Genomic DNA, 16,411 nt, shown 5'->3' on the forward strand with positions numbered 1-16,411 from the left:
AAAAAAAAAAAGGAAAAAAAAAAAAAGAGATGGTTCTGAGGCACAGTGCTGGTGCCACCAGCAGTTCAAATCCCTTTTGTGCTTACTAGGTCTCACTAGTTTTTCCTCTGAAAAGGCCCACACCTTCCCATGGCAGCAGAGTGCTACAGTGTCTATCTTAATGGCTGCAAAAAACTTCTGGGGCTTTAGATTTGAATTTTCTCAAGCCTAATAATCACTGAGCTCCAGTCACTCACTTAAGCAATTACCTCTGCCGTTAAATTACTTTAATTCTATGCTGGCTCAGGAAGACCTGTGCTGTGCTGATACAAGTACCTTATTAGCAAGGTCTGCCTTGTTCTTTGACAACCCAGCACCATGATGGCTGGCAAATTCTCAGGTCCCCGAGGATCCTTTTCCTCTGGTGAAGGCTTCCATCTTCCAGCAGTCCTTCCTTTGCTCCTAGCTTGCTTAGGATAAACAGCAGCAGAGTCTAGTTAAGAAAGGAGTCTGTGCTGTAACTAGTCAGGATGAGCAGAGGGAGAAGAGAGGGGACCATCAATAATGCTAGTCAGATACACCTTATTTTGTGCAAGAAAAAGGACCAACAGAGTTCTGAGATTCACTGGATGTTTCCAGTGAATTCTTTCAGATGAGGCCAGGCAGAAGCAGATTTTTGTGTTTCTGGCTGTGGGCTACAATTAAGCTTAAAGCTTCTGTGCTGCAATGATTCATGTGCCCAAGCCATGCAGATTGAAAGGATATCAAATGCAGAGGCATCAGTGAGGCTTTGTGGCTTGCCCTAGAATAGCTTCCTGACGCTGGCTCGCTCTGACCCTGTCTGAGGCTTTTCTTTGTAAATGCTGCCAGAGGCTAAGTGTCTTTGGAATGGAAACCTGAGGGAGGAGTGAGCTTTGCTGAGCTTGATTTTTGCTAACATGGGTAGAACTCTCCAGCTTCATTCCTGTGCTACTTCTAGGCTCTCAGGGAAAGATGGGCTGAAGTTCAAAAGGGATGTGCTGCCTCCTCCAGCCACCATGCCTGAGCTAGCAAGACACACACACACCACCATCTGAAAGAATCTTCTCTCCAAATCTAGACACTGGCTGGCATTCAAAGCATTGCCTTTAAGAAGAAAAATAACAGGGCATATATTTCTTACCTCTTGCCCTGGGTACTGCCACCTGAAGCTCACATCTACATCTGGCTCCCCAAGGACTGTGCAGACTACATGAACGCTGTCACTGACGTGTGCTCTACTGGATGATGCTGCAATTGTGGCTGAGGGTGGGCCCTTGGGAACTGACAGTAAGACAGTGTTTGGAAGCAGAAAATTAGTTTCTAAATTTAAAAGGAGTCAGTTTTTGCTTCAACTTGCTTAATGCACCAGCATTGTACACCTACAACTTTCCCCTCTACGCTGGGAAGTTGCTTGAATTTCAGTGTCAAAAGTTTTATCACATATATTTTTGATCAAGATGTTAAAGCTCTGATGACATTACATATTTTGGGGTTTTTAAAATTATTTTCTAAACCATGTCAGCAGAAGAAACAAGAGTAGGTGTAAGCATACAAAAAACTGCACCTTACCTTCCACATACAGTAGGTGATACTTGATGGAAATCTGAGGTGCTCCCTTTGACTCTGCTTTACAGTAGACAATACCTTTATGATCAGAAGTAGGGTGCTGGTAGACAAAACCTTTCTTCACATCGTAAGTGATATCAGTTCCGTCTGTTTCAATTTCTTCTGCTGGAAATTCCCTGTGTAGAGTTACTTTTGCTGAAGGAGTAGTAACACGGCATGGGATGACTGCAGGTTTATCTGGATTCAAGTAGACAATCTCAAAATAACTGGGAGTAGGTACAAAAAGTTCCTCTTTATCTGTAGAGAAGAGTTTATATATAGTTAGAATGATACTTACATATTGGTTTACCAGAAAGAAAATAAACAACATATGACAGAAGAAAATACCTATGAATTACATTAAAAATTAACTCAAAGCTTTTTGCTTTTAATATACACACACAATGAAAAAACACAAACTTTTCTAACCTGTGTGTATATATTTACATAGTTTGCATTAAAAACATTAAATCAAAAAGGAAAACAAAGTATTCTTCACTGTAATCTGATACTTTTTTTATCTTAAGTAAACCTTTGGAATTCCTTTTTAATAAGTTTTCAATACTCATCTGAATGCAATTCTATTCACTCACCCACTTCTAAAGGATAACACATAACACACACAAAAACTCCACCACCACTGGTAAGATAAGCTCTAATAGAAAGACATATTATTTGGGTCTACAGCCTTTTTACACATACGATTTCAGGCAAAATGTTTCATTTACTATTCTAAGTAGCTAAAATGTTTAGTGCTTTTAGAATGACAGTTAAAGAGTATCTCCATGTTTAGAATGGTTCTCAGCTGAAATTCCTCCATCTAGCACAAGCATCTACATAATAACTTCACTGAAAAGTTTATTCCAGCCTTCCTAAAGGACATTAAGCACTTCTGATAAATGGCGTCTGCACAGCCTCATGGTCTAATTTAGCTCTAAAACACACAGCAAACAATTCTATCTCAGCATTTTGTGCTGAAATATTTGCTAGCCAAGAATGCATTAACTCTAATCAGGCAGTGAAGGTTTTTTTACCATATGGAATGCTTTCCACAAGAAAAAAAAAATTAACCATTTGATTCCAGGTGTGTTGAGCAAAGTAGCAGTAACATGTGCATGGTTACCTACTATGACCCCATTCATGCAATGTTAGGGCTACAGTCAACCTCAAACTCTGTGGGACAACACGTTCTTAGGAGTATTTTGCCTCTCAACATGCTATATATAGACCACCAGGAGAAATTGTGGCCTTACCAACACCAATGTGGTCAAGATTTTAAAGTCACTGCAGGTAACTGGAAGGGGAGTGGGAGGTCAAAAAGCCCACGTGGCCATCTGAGTGCAAAAAGAATCTTCTGCACAGACTTATTTTTATCCAGGCACTTTTTCAAAAATTAATTTTGTAGATCTTCAGGTGTGTGTTGGTAAAGGTATCTGCCTTCCATTGCATTATGCATTAATTTGGTACACATTTAGCGTAATACATAGGGAAAATGGACTCATAAATCCCACTAAGCAAGTAATTTTCTACTCACCAGCAGCATGTTCCTTACCATCCACTAAAAAAGATGAAAATTGTGGAAGAAAAATATTGACAATGAAATCACTGATGTTTTTTACTAGCGAATGCATTTCAATCAATAATCCCCCAGGGAGTTAATTACCTGTGAAAAAGATGTATGTTGAACCTGTTTTAGTCTCATCCTTCCTGCAGTTGTTACCACTGCACAGCTGAAGCCAGCAGCTGTATTCACCTGTGTCTGCTGCAGTGGAGTTTGTGAGGATCAGCTGACTGTACCTGTCAAGCTGCTTTATACTGGGGAGAAGAAAAACAGAAGGCACAGATGTATTTCCTTGTACATTTCTGTCAGCTCACTTCTAGTTTTTATTTTCTTTTATTCCTACTCTGCAACTGACCCAACTTTCACTTTCAGAGCTATCACATCTTCCCTATTTGCTCCAGCAAAGACTTGCCTACATGAGTATTAGTTTTACTAATTTCAACTTGCCAGCTTTTGTCCTGCACAGCTCATTCGTGGATCCCTGTTAGTCCCTCATTTTGAAACTAGGCTGTGACTGATGCAGACAATATGTTCATTTATGTTTTGTCTCAGTTTGTCCACATGTATTCCTTCTTTTCATGCTCCAAGTCCACCTGCACACATCTCAATCCTTTTGATACCATTAACTGTAGCACTGCTTCAACAGTATATTAACAAAGATAATTTAGTAAGAGCTTGTTTGATAATTTATGCCTGCTTTCAGTGTGTCACATCCACATCTTTAACACCCTGGCCCAAGTTTCCAGCTGCAAACACTACCACACAGACCTTTTATCTCAGCTTGCATTTGTTCTGCGAGCAAGTAACTTTGCACTGTCTACTCCTCTGCCCCAAGCCACTTCACTGGCACCCTCTCACTAGAGTTTTCTCACCACCCTTTGGCTATTTCAGAGCATGACCCTGAGAACTGCTGGAGTTCTACTCTTCTACAGCTGTGGCTTCTCTGAATATTTATTATCCCCCCATTTATTCTTACTAATGTGGCAGTTAATGTGTAAGGTCTGACTGAATCATTTATTTACAGGATTAGCATGTTTTGAAGAAGTTCTTATCCTCTAAACCACCTCGTCACTGTGTAACAGCAGTACTAGAGACATGCCTGCATTGTGTACTCTCAATGTTCTGTTTTGCTTGTCTCCAATGCAAGCAGAAAAACTGTTTACACGGAGTTCATTACTTCCAGCTACACACGCTTCCCAAAATTTCTGACTCCCTAGGTGTTCTGCTAGCAGTCTGCACTACTACCAGCAATCATGAATAACAGTTAATACAACCCAACATTTGACCTTCCAGCCAAGGCCCAGTAGCTCGGAAATTAAAATCACACCAAACGCACAACCCAAACAGGGCTCACTGAAAATAATTTTTTCCACTAAAGCCACAGACACCACTAGTACACTCATTCACTATGGGCCAGTTGTGAGACCTACCTGGGGAAACAGGCAAATCATTTTTCCTACCTGCGACTGCCTTGTACTACATGACCTCGTCTGATTCTATTTTTTGGAATAATCTAATTGCAGAGTAGTAGCATTTTCCTTTTTAATATATGCACTATCTTACATTATAAGTTATCCTTAGTTTTTCAATGAGCTTTAAGAGATCCCTGTTTGTGCAAGAGATCCAGTCATGCATCATATCCAACAGGAAGAAATAAAAATCCAAAACATGTCCTAGTCTGTATTATTATTATTACTACTATTATTTAGTTTCACAGTTCACATTTCATAAGTTACATGATTACACCAGCATAAAATGTTCTGCAAGTACCCAGTACTGTCAACATTACAGAGAAATCATTATCCCAGAATATTTTTGTCTGCAACCATGAATGCAGACACTGATCTACAGCCTGAAATCCCAACAGACAGAAAAATAAGGTCAGAATTAATTAATTATTGTACAGTGTGTTCTACTTAACTGAGAACAAGCTATCCAATAATCAATGGAAATAGCCTATTGAGGCAGTCATCCACAAACATGCACTAACAAAACCTGACAACTGAGAGTGCAAGTGTTGAAACTTGTGACATGACCATATTAAGCAGAAAAAATAGGACATATAAAGTGAACGATACTTGGTAAATTCTGCAGCTGACCAATATTTCCAGGATACTTTTATTTCATTAGTATTTTAGATGCTGGGACGTCTGACTCAAAAGCAAAAACTCTGCTGTGCTCTACATATCACAGAGTAAAAATGTTGTATATACAACCATTTCAAGACTGTTTAAAGAAACTAGAAAACTACTCCAAAATCTTATCCATACATTCATCTTCTTAAGTTTTAGTTATTTGCAGTTGAAAAGATCTTTGTCAGAAAAACTATGTCAAGTTTAGAAGCTAAAAAAACACGTATGAAAAGACAAAAAGAACATCACTCAAACAGCATCTAGCAAACTCCTCTGAAGCAGCTGCATTCATACTGACAAAAAAAGAGCTTATCTCAAATATAAGCTCACTGGCAGAGGAACAAAACATCTCACTGCTCAAAAAAACTCCCTAGCTTTCAGACTTTAGAGCACATGGAACAAAAGGAAATTCAATTAGACATGAGTATAACCAGCATCCTTCTAAGCCAGCAGGAGACGCCATTCACTGAAAGCAGAATCAGTTTGCCCTCTGCAACATACTTAATGTAAGCTCTCAACACATGTGAGACTGCTCCTGTCCATACACCCCCTGCACCCATAAATGTGCATGTCGTGCATGTGCAGCTCTTTGCCCCAGCTTCCTCCTGGAGCAGCTCCATTTCTCATGAGTTTGTTTATCAGATGAAGTTCTGTGATAAATACAGCCTGTCTTCAGCAAGTGGGAGATCCAAGTGCTCCAAGTCAGGCAGAGCAGAGACTATGTGAAATTAAGACTGCCTTCCTCCAGAGCAGCTTTTTGCTATAAAACAGGAGAAAGGGAAAATGTGTTTGCCCTGATCTTTCTTTCATCTCTCTCAGACTTTGATCCTCTTCATACGTTGTAGATCTAGTTCCTGGGTGAGCCTACAGTCATTGATTTGTCATGTAGAGACTTACAATACAGCATTCCAGCCCTTCTGCTCTGGAGGTGCATGCTCTACCTTTGACAGTTAACACTGTCGTAAGACTTTTGGCCAGTTCAGCCAGTACACAAAATTTTCAGAGAAAAAGTTATCTGCAGGGTATGTTTAAGCTGCACAAGGCATTAAGAGTATTACAGACAGACAATAAGCTAGGCCTGAAGCAAGCTGGTGTGTGTTCTTAACTCAGAAGCCAAGTTCAAATGATTCTAATTTTCTCCCCAGAGCTGCATTGCATGCTACAGTCTCTAAAGGGAAGTATATAATTTCAGTGTGTACTGCTATTTACTCCAGTTGGGATACTGGGAAGAAAGGATTTCTCCTGTGGCTCAACAAGAAACAGACAATGAGTCCTTTTTTCACTCAGTGTCTTTCCCTCCCCTATATGATAATTTTAGCATATATTAACAGCTACAGACCTATTAAAAACTAAGACTCTCTAGTACAGCAAACAAAAATATTTTATTTACCAGGTCATAGAGTGTACCTACAAAGAAAAACTCAGAGCAAGCATAGCCACTAGTACTACAGAAATGGCTTTTCTAAGTATTCTTATCTTCCATCTTAGAAAAGTCCTCTTGTCCTCCAGGCTCCTGTATTCTCCTTATCACACGGGCGAGTTAAAAACGTGATAAGCATGGCATGGAGACAAAATACCTGGTTTTTATCCTTACTTCATTTTGCAACCACTCATAGGAAATACATTACCTGAATGCTAAATTTAACTAGTTGCAAACCAAAACACCCTCTTCTCCCAGAACTACACACAGGAAACAGAACACAATGAGCATGCATCTTCAGCACTAGCTCCTGCCCTGCACCTCTGCTGTTAACAAATCCTCCAACCAATCCTAGAGAGCTCCATTCCCAGGAGACATAAAACACCTTGCTTATTGCTAAAGTTCCAACTAGACCAGTTGAATTTGTACATACCTCCTATTATTTAAAGAAAACAAAAGGAACTGGATGCCTGAACATCTGTTGTTTGTAGGGACTTAGAAATGAACAAAAGAATGATAGTCATTAGTCCCCATCAATTGCATGGACATCATCACCATTGGCCTTCCTCCTCACTTATCCTCTGACCCAGCAACCCACTCCTTCTTCACTTTCTTCTCCTCAGACCCCAACCACTTACCCCCTGCTGCTGCCACCAGCTCTGGTCTGCATCAGTGTCCCAAGTCCAGCAGGACCAGCATGGAAATCCAAAGCCCAGCTCAGCTTATTAGCTCAACTTTCACTCCATTCCTCACCATTTGATAATAAAGAGATTATCTTACATTTGGTCTTTAAACTCTGTAAAAATGTTAGAAGATACTGGAAATGTATCTACCTATATGATTCAACAATTTTTGCTGTAGGTTATTTGCTAATAATTTTTCTGATTTCCCCCTTTTGCCCTATATTCAGCAATTAGTTTTAAAATTAGCGTAATATATTTGTAAAATTTTAAAGTTTGCTTGTTGTAGTTGGTTCCTGGTGCATGGTCTTCTGTATACCATGAGGAAGAGCCACTCCTCTTGAAAGATGATAACTTTGTTAATAACTGAAATGGCAGCATAAAGGTTACAAACACTGCCAACTGAGTTACCTAAAAAATACGCTATCTTTATACTTCCAGTTAAATACAAACAAAGCTTTCAAAAACCACAGAATATCAATTCCATCTTTACCATTCTGTAAAGCAGAATTTGTTTCTTATGCATCTGGTAGCACTACTGCAAAGATTTTGAGATAATTACCAAAGTCACACTTAAAATGTATTGAAAATACAACTGCACAAGATTCTATGGTCAGTGTCTCCATAAATTATTACTATTCTGTGACTCTGAAGTGTAATACTAATTTATGTTTTCAATTTTTCTGGTTAATTATAGGATCTTTTGTTTACACTTAAAATTGTTGATTGAGTACAACTCGGCCTTACTGCGTCAGTAACTTATTTCAAAATAATTTCTCTAAAGCAAAGATCATTGTATTTCAACACAGACCCTTAAATATTAGCCTAGCATACTTCTAAAAGAAAATAAGCATGTAGGCAAATTATAAATTCCCAGCCAGTATGTTATATCTGTATCTATATTTATTATCTGTGACATTAATGGTTACAATATTATAAATACTGTGAACTTGAGTAAGAACAGAAAGGTAAACTGTTAAGGCAACAGAATACAAAACTACTTCAAATTACAAAACACCAAACCACACAATTAAGAAAAGCATATCTTTGTTTATTTCAAAAACCAGCATAATTCTTTTATTTTGTCCTAAGTGCAACAATACAAAAGTTCTTAATTTTGCAAGTGAGGAACAGACAGTCAAATAAAAGATAAAGCAGTATTCAGATTCCTCTCCAAAAACTATGAATACTCTCCTTTCCTTCTTCCATGCCAGGTGTTAATACCCAGATAACATGCTCTGGAGGTCTACAGGACCAAACCATGCCAGCAATTGATTTGGAAAAGCACAGAACTGAAGATACACTTGAAAACATCAACCACCATAACCACACACACGCTCCCTTGTGACAGGATTTAGCAGTGAGCTTTGGCAGGCTGGAAGGCCAGGTCTGTGCTGCAGCTAATAAACGCCACCTACTGAAACGAGTCCAGATAAAACATTTTTTCTTGCAATAGAAAAGGCAGTTAAATCGGCCACAAGACCCTTTGAGAATCACTGCTGCGATAAGCCCTCAGCAGAAATAGGCTTGCTACTGTAACTTATTATGACAGAAGCCTTGCACCAGCTCCAGAGGTTTATCCAGACAGTACAGTTCTTGAACTTCTCAGGCATCAGGGGACAATCAAATAAACACTTTGAGAACAACTGTCTCATTAATTTCAGAAAAAGTATGCTAGAGATCACAGTGTCTAACTGCCAGACTTTAACACTCCCCTTAGAAAAAAGAAGTGAAAAGTACAGGAACATACGTGAAAAATTAATCAACTGGGAGTGATTTTAAGGTAGCAACATCCCTGTAAATAAGTAAAATAGATCACAGAGATTCAGACCACCTCAGTTATTTACAGAGAGCATACACTCTTGTACTTCATTTTGGAACAAAAGGACAATAGGAGTTCATACCTTTGCTCATACCTCTGTGCCTCTCTCACCTAATAAGCCAAGAAAAACTCCTTATAGCTCTTTCTTGGCGCTTGGTTCACAGTGCTCCACAGTTTCCTCACTCCTTGTCTTTCATAGACACATACATTTCTATAAAAGAGCCAGTGAAAATAAACACCACTCATGGCAAAAAAAGTTCTGGATTATTTTTTTTTCCCCCAAAACTTGGAAAATAGCTTACCTGAGTCTGGAGTCTTTAAAGTTGTCCAAGTAGGAAGGATAGCTCCAAGTAACATTACTCCCCTTGCATCGCAGTTCGACGCTTTGTCCTGCAGACAGGCTTAGAGTGGCAGATAGCTTCTGGAAATGACCTTTATCCATCACCTGTGTCAGTATTGATTGGGACTTCAAAGAGGAGTCAACAGATTCTCTCTCTTTCATCTTCGGGGTCCTGGGTTTTACTTTTTTGTTAACCGGCCTAATTTTATTTTCTCCAGGTTCTTTTGGACGTTTACTCTTTGCAGGCTGTCCAATAACTAGTAAAATAAAGAAAACAAAGGCAATGTTACTGATTAGAAACAGGTTGTAATGTCTTAAAAAAAAAAAAAAATCTTCCTTATTATCACAGAAAATAACTTAAGCTTAACTTAATTTCTATAAAGGACTCATAAAAATGATTAAGGGTTAATTTACATAAGTTTTTTAAGTCTCTAGCATGACCCATTTTCCTGGGGAAAAAAGGGGAAAAAAAGAGAGCTCTCAACAACATGTGGAAATTCTGTACTTACAGTTCACATAAACAGAGAAATATGTGAAAATAACTTAAGCTTAACTTAATTTCTATAAAGGACTCATAAAAATGATTAAGGGTTAATTTACATAAGTTTTTAAAGTCTCTAGCTGGGGAAAAAAGGGGAAAAAAAGAGAGCTCTTAAGTCTCTAGCATGACCCATTTTCCTGGGGAAAAAAGGGGAAAAAAAGAGAGCTCTCAACAACGTGGAAATTCTGTACTTACAGTTCACATAAACAGAGAAATATGTAAGGTATGAGAACTTTACAAACGGAAAGGGAAAGAAATACAGCGTTTCGGTCTCCAGTTTTATTTCTACCACTCGTCCCTGCCAGTCAGTACGCGACGCTGTGCAAGTTCTCTGAATTCACAGGAAGACGTGACCATGTCTGGCAATTCTGCAGGACCTTTTCACACACCATGTTACTGTAAGACACATGAAGAAAAACTGGCAAGTGTGGAACTTCAGGACCATTTTCAAAACACTGATATTGATGCTGTTTTCTTTTACAGTAAGATACTGTGAAAATACAAAAGGCACTTAAGTCACTTGAAGGTTGTATTTCATGCATGGCTTCTCTGTAGCAGCCATTTATTTTGACAATATGGATGAAAACAGAACCTTATTTAGAGGTAAATGGTAACAGATTTTATTCTAGAGACAATGGGACAGCTCAGCTGCCTTTTAAGATGTCATGTAGAGAACAGGACCACTATCTCTGCTCCTTTGATACTAGTCTCCCAGCTTTCTAGAACCTTTAGGTCAAGGGATCTGTGAATCACATTTGCCATTATTTTATTGTCCTTGGTGGATTTTCCTTCTTTAATTTGTCTGGTCAACTTTCCAAACTACACAGATTATATATATTAGATTCCTTCCAGCTTTTGTATTAAATGAATAAACAACTATTGTTTCTCCAGTAACTTTCTCTGTGGCACTTGTACTTTTACAGTACTTGTGTCCTTCAAACATATTAATTCTGGATTGACGAGTCCTACTCTATTTAATTGGTCCTTGTAAAGAATATGCATCTTACAACAGCTCAGTCACATCATTTTTGTGTAAAGGAAAAAAGACAAAAGCAGACAGTATACCAGGTTCAAGATATGGTCAAATCATAGTTGTACATATTAATGGTATGTTTTTTCCTGTCTGAACAGCTCATTACTTTTCAAGAAAGCAGTATTAGGAGCTGACTTTCTCCAGAATAATGACGTGTAGCTCCAAGATCACTTTCCTAAGTGGGAATGATTGGTTAGAAAGCTCTAAGCAGAATGCATCAAATGTATTTATTAAGTTAGAATAATTTGTGTTCCTTTGCATCTACCAACACAAAATTTCAACTCCTACTTTCACTGCCCAGACTTTCAAAATGGAGAGATCCGTCTTCAACTCTTTACTTTCTTTTTTCTTTTAGCATATTTATAAAATATGCTGAAAAGCATGTGTCTGTGAAATTCACCTGGATAAAACCAATGTTATGCTTATGTTTCAAAAACTGAAAATTAACTCCTACTCTTTGGTGTCTATTACTCTTCCCTTGTCTCACAGCAACTTGGTTTACATGAAGTCTTTAACAACACGCTTATCAAAAGCCTTTGGGAATCCAAGTACACTAACCAACTCATTCAAGGCCACGCTCTTACAAGTCCTTTAGAGAACTTCAGTAGATCTGCACAACAAAACACAGTTCTGAAAGGAGGTGAGGGAAAGGCAGCCACACTGATTCTTCTGTAATTCATGCCCGTTTATTGGTAAGTTCAATTTACAGAATACAGAGATCTGGCTTTGTGCCTATACCTTCCTCAAAAATCTTAAAATATTAGCATACTTCCATTTCCCTGGAAAGGAATAGTGATGTATTAAGTTACACACCCAAGTTAAGACTTCGGTGACTTCAGATTGAAAGAGATCTCAGGTGTATATCATCAAATCATGGCATGCTGTTCACATTGTTGATTTTCTCTAAAGCCAATTATTTTGGAATATTAATAAGACATGTCCTCTAATGATTCTCCCCATAAAGAAAGAACCTTTCAGAGCCTGCTATTACAGTGCTCAACAGGATACTGCACTCAAAGTTTCTGATATGCTTAAAACCTCCCTAAGCACCTCAACAGTGAACATGGGTGTTGTATCAGGACACTCCATCTCTCAAAATGCCTGCCTCAGTTTCTATTAATCAACTGTGTTTTCTCTCTCAGTTTTGCAGGCTCAGGCCTGAAGTAGGATTCCCATGAGAAAGGGACAGACCTAGCAAACTCTGAGCTGGTAATAACCTTGAAAGGTACAGAGGCCAAGCTGATGTTCATAACACCAGCTGCTCCCTGGTCTTGAAGAACACGGAGCCCAGCCAAGCCACAACCAGGCCCAAAATGGACATACGGTAATAACAAACAGATAAACAAAAGAGTTTGCTTGGTGGTAACAGGGCCTTAATTGTTTTTCTACTGGTTTCCTTTTATTCTCCAATGAGACATTTTGGAACTACAGCTAAAGTTAAATGAGAGCAGTCAATCCACTTTATTCTATAAAAGCCTGGTCCCATCTTTGAACGGGGGGACTTCCCGTACACTTTCCCAGGAGGTGGCTCGACCTTCTCCTCTCTAGCAGGGACACCTGCCAGAGAGACTGATTCTCAAGAATTAAGTTCTGCCCAGGAACACCCAGCTGTGGCTGGGCAAGGGTGAGAGATATCAATTCCTTTATTGTCTTTATTAATAAACTTAAGATTAATTATCAATTGTAAAGGATTCTGTAATGTTCTAGGCCTAGTACAAAACTTGATAATAAGATGCTAGCATTTACATAGTTAACCTATTGTTTGATCTAAATGCAAGCAGTAAATTTCATTATTAAGATACATTTTGTATTCAAACTTCATCTTCTGTTCCACAATTTGACTGCACTTATGCCTTCTGTTTTAAGGAGTTAAGAACCCAATGTTATATGCAATAAATCTTGATCTGTGCATATATGTCTCATCTGCCATCCTGTCCTGTTTGCAACAGGTGCACAAAAAATAAGAAAGTTTTTAATTTAAGCTTTATTTTCTGTAGGTGTTCTTTCTTATCCCCCATTCCTACCAGCCTTATAAATTTCGCAGCCACCTCTCTTTGCCCCACCCCAGCACATCAGAAAAAAGAAAAGGGTTTATGGCTGGCTTTATCCCTTTTGCAAACTGTTTCTCAAACTCTTTTTGTGTGCCTCATTCTGATTTTTATATTTAACCCATATGTGAGTTAACGAGCCTCCTCATCTTATGTAATTCCCCCTTCCAAAATTAAACACATCAGTAGTTTCTTTGGCTTTTATTATTCCTGCAAGAATATTAAAACTCCAGTCTGGCTGTTCAACAGCAACATCTGAATCCAATTACCTGAGTACTGCTTCAGATCAAGTCAAGAACTGCTGCTTTTCTCAGCTGTTCTCTGAGTAGTGGCTCTAAAAAGTCATCATTCGTGGCATTTAAAGAATTGCACTCAGCATCACACCCCACTGTGTGCAATCCGCCCTTCACAAGGGTAAGTAATTCTTCCTTTTGCTTTCCTATCCAGTTCTTGCAGCCCCTCTGATTTTCCTTAACAGAACAGTCATTCCCTCCATCCCATTGGGTGGTCAGTAACCAGGTTCTCAGTTCTCTGCAGGGCTGGTATTTCAGTCCAGATGACTGTTACTGATAAAACCCACCAATCAGAATCAGATTTTACACTAAAATTTTCAACACATACTGCCACTTCTGCCTTGGGCTGGGCTATTCCATCTTTTCTGTGTAATTTGTGCCCTAGTATTAGAAGGTGCCCCTTACAGGCCTTTGGATCAGCAATCCCATTTCAAACCAGCAGTACAACCCTGTTGTACTTTCCAGATTTGTCTGTAGAAGCACACAAGCTTGGCCCAGCAACCCTTTCCCTTCTGTCACCCCCACCCCAAACCCTATTCAAATAGGACTGTTTGTTCAAACTGCCTTTTGCTATTTCCACTACATTCTGCCAACCTCAATCCTGACACTCATTCATTTGAAGGCATGCAGATATTATAACCTGACCCCAGGGAAACACATCATCCCAAACTCTGTGCCCTTCCTCACCTGACACTCTGCCTTTAAGAACTGCCTGAAGTTAAAGTCTCCCCTATGAAAGCTTTTCAGTGTTAAGTGCCAGAAGCCTGGTTTTGATTTTCTCTAGATGAAGCTTTTCCTCTCTGCATAAGCTCACTCTGTGCCACGTTTCTGTGGTTCCCAGTCAGTCTGAACACTTCCCTCCTATACCACACTTCCAGCTACACAGTGAGACTCTTGTCTGTGTGACCTTGTATATCCCTGCAGGTGACAGTAAGGGCATTTCAGGAAACACCATCAGAGGAGCTCTCACCTACCTACACAAAAAAACTAGTTTGCCTCTCTGATGCACCTCCCTGAGAGGTGAGTTTCCAAGCACACTGTGACCATGCACCTCCCCAATACCCCCTCTGTAAGTCTGTTCAGGTATCTACTGATGCCACCACTTCTGCAACTCACAGTCCTGCATTCTCTCATTGCCAAATCAAGTATCTATATACCCTAGAGACTACTGCACCAGTTATTTAGCTGTCACCTAAGATAAACAAGACAATTAAATCCCTTGAAGAACACAAAACCCACCACATGGATTCTCCCATTTCCTTATCCAAACTGCAAGACTTTCCCAGGGATGGGAACAAATGCAACTAGCCCATTAATGCCAGTACATGAATAGCACATTTGGGATGCTGTACCATAACACCAGATTTATTCACAGAGCCCTCATTTTTTTAATCCGGCAATAGGATTTCTTACTAAAAAAATACAAAATTAAGTAGAAAAAAAAAAAATAATGGAGGAAATGCCTCCTTTCTACCTCTGCTCAGCTCCAAATGTCAGTTCTAAGTTGCACTGTACTCATTTCCTTTGCAATAGTACATTCAAGGTCCCTACTAACTCGGCATGCTGAAGCAGGTGACTACGCATCGACAGTCACAGCAATACATTATGTAGTACTTTTGCTCCTGGTTCATAGCATTTGTTTCATGCTATCCTTTAATGTTCGTCTGCCCCTTGTCCTTGCAGATGTTACATGCAAAACAATCCCCAATGAGAGGATAACCAAGAGGTTACCATAAAGAATAATTCTTAGCCACCAAGATTGAGAGGGAAGAATCTTTGTGATCACAACTAATATAATGGAAAAGGTTGGACACATATCTCTATTCGTGGTACTTCGCATGAAAAGTTAACCATCCAAACAAGCAGTACAGGTTGACACATGGACGGACCATCTGGAGGGACATAGTTCATTGCTCGTAAGACAAAATAAGCTAAATTAGGAAGGTTACTTTGAAATCACAATGTCTACATTAGGACTTGCTGCAGCTATAGCTTTAGACAAGAAACTGTCATTAAATACGCCAGGTTACTTTCTCCCATAGCTAAGCTTCTGGAAGACAGAGTGTGAAGCACCCAGTCAAACCTCAGTGTAAATTAGACAAACTAAGAAAAACAGGTCTGGTAAATCTTTTGCCCCAGTTACAACTATTTCTCACTCTGTGCTTTTATTGCCCATTTCTCAAAAAGAAAACACTTTCCTTGATGCAGTAGGGCACAATCACATACGGGACCTTTCGGCAGGAATCCTCTCCCACACCACACTGGTCTAGAGGGCAATTCCTTTGCACAAAGTTGTAAGAAAAACTGGGATGGAAAAGACTTCTGGAAGTCCCTTTCTGCCCGTTTAGTTACTCAGAGGTTTATCTGGTTCAGCTCTGACTACTGCAGAGAATGGAGACTCTACAGCCTCCCCTGACAATTCCTTTCAGCGCCTAACCGATCTCAGGGTAAAGGTTTTGTTGTTGTTCTTACAATAGATTTTTTCCTTACAGGCTCCTGGGCCACGTGTGGTAACTACCTCACTGTCCTTCACCTCAGAGCCTCACTCCCAATTTCTCCACAAACTCTTCCATGGGCTACAACAGGCCTTGCTCCCCAAGCCCTTCCATAGTCAAAAATACATGAATTTGCTGGTTTGCTTCTTCTGAAAAAGTTTTAGTAAGTTTAATCACCTTCTGCGTGAGGAAAACAACCTCTCTTCTGCCTAGTTTAAGTCAAGGCAAGTAATTCATTGGTTACGAACGTCCCTTTCCAGTCAATAATTTGCCTCATCCCCCACCAAGGCTTCATCACAGCCTGAAACCGGGTGACAAGTGACATTTGGCCCTCCCTACAAACGAACAACCGTACACAAAACAGTTTTTCCCCCCCTTGTTTAAACCCGCGCACCACGCCCGCACGGACCCTCCCGCTCCGGCGGGCCGGGGGCTTCAAGG

The 16,411-nt window shown here is 39.6% G+C and overlaps 1 protein-coding gene across 1 annotated transcript in view; it reads right to left on the bottom strand.

Annotated features, from left to right (window-relative positions):
- Nucleotides 1–16,411, bottom strand: part of PDGFRL (platelet-derived growth factor receptor-like) — a 20,395-nt gene that overhangs the window by 3,306 nt on the left and 678 nt on the right. The window contains exons 2-5 of the mRNA XM_010002511.1: nt 9,523–9,817; nt 3,269–3,420; nt 1,570–1,863; nt 1,142–1,281 (exon numbers count right to left, since the gene is read on the bottom strand). Coding sequence (XP_010000813.1) covers nt 1,142–1,281; nt 1,570–1,863; nt 3,269–3,420; nt 9,523–9,817 — 881 coding nt within the window. The remainder of the gene's footprint in view (nt 1–1,141; nt 1,282–1,569; nt 1,864–3,268; nt 3,421–9,522; nt 9,818–16,411) is intronic.

The sequence above is a fragment of the Chaetura pelagica genome, unplaced genomic scaffold, assembly GCF_000747805.2.
Source record: "Chaetura pelagica isolate M959 unplaced genomic scaffold, ChaPel_1.0 scaffold67, whole genome shotgun sequence".
Taxonomy (NCBI): Eukaryota; Metazoa; Chordata; class Aves; order Apodiformes; family Apodidae; genus Chaetura; species Chaetura pelagica.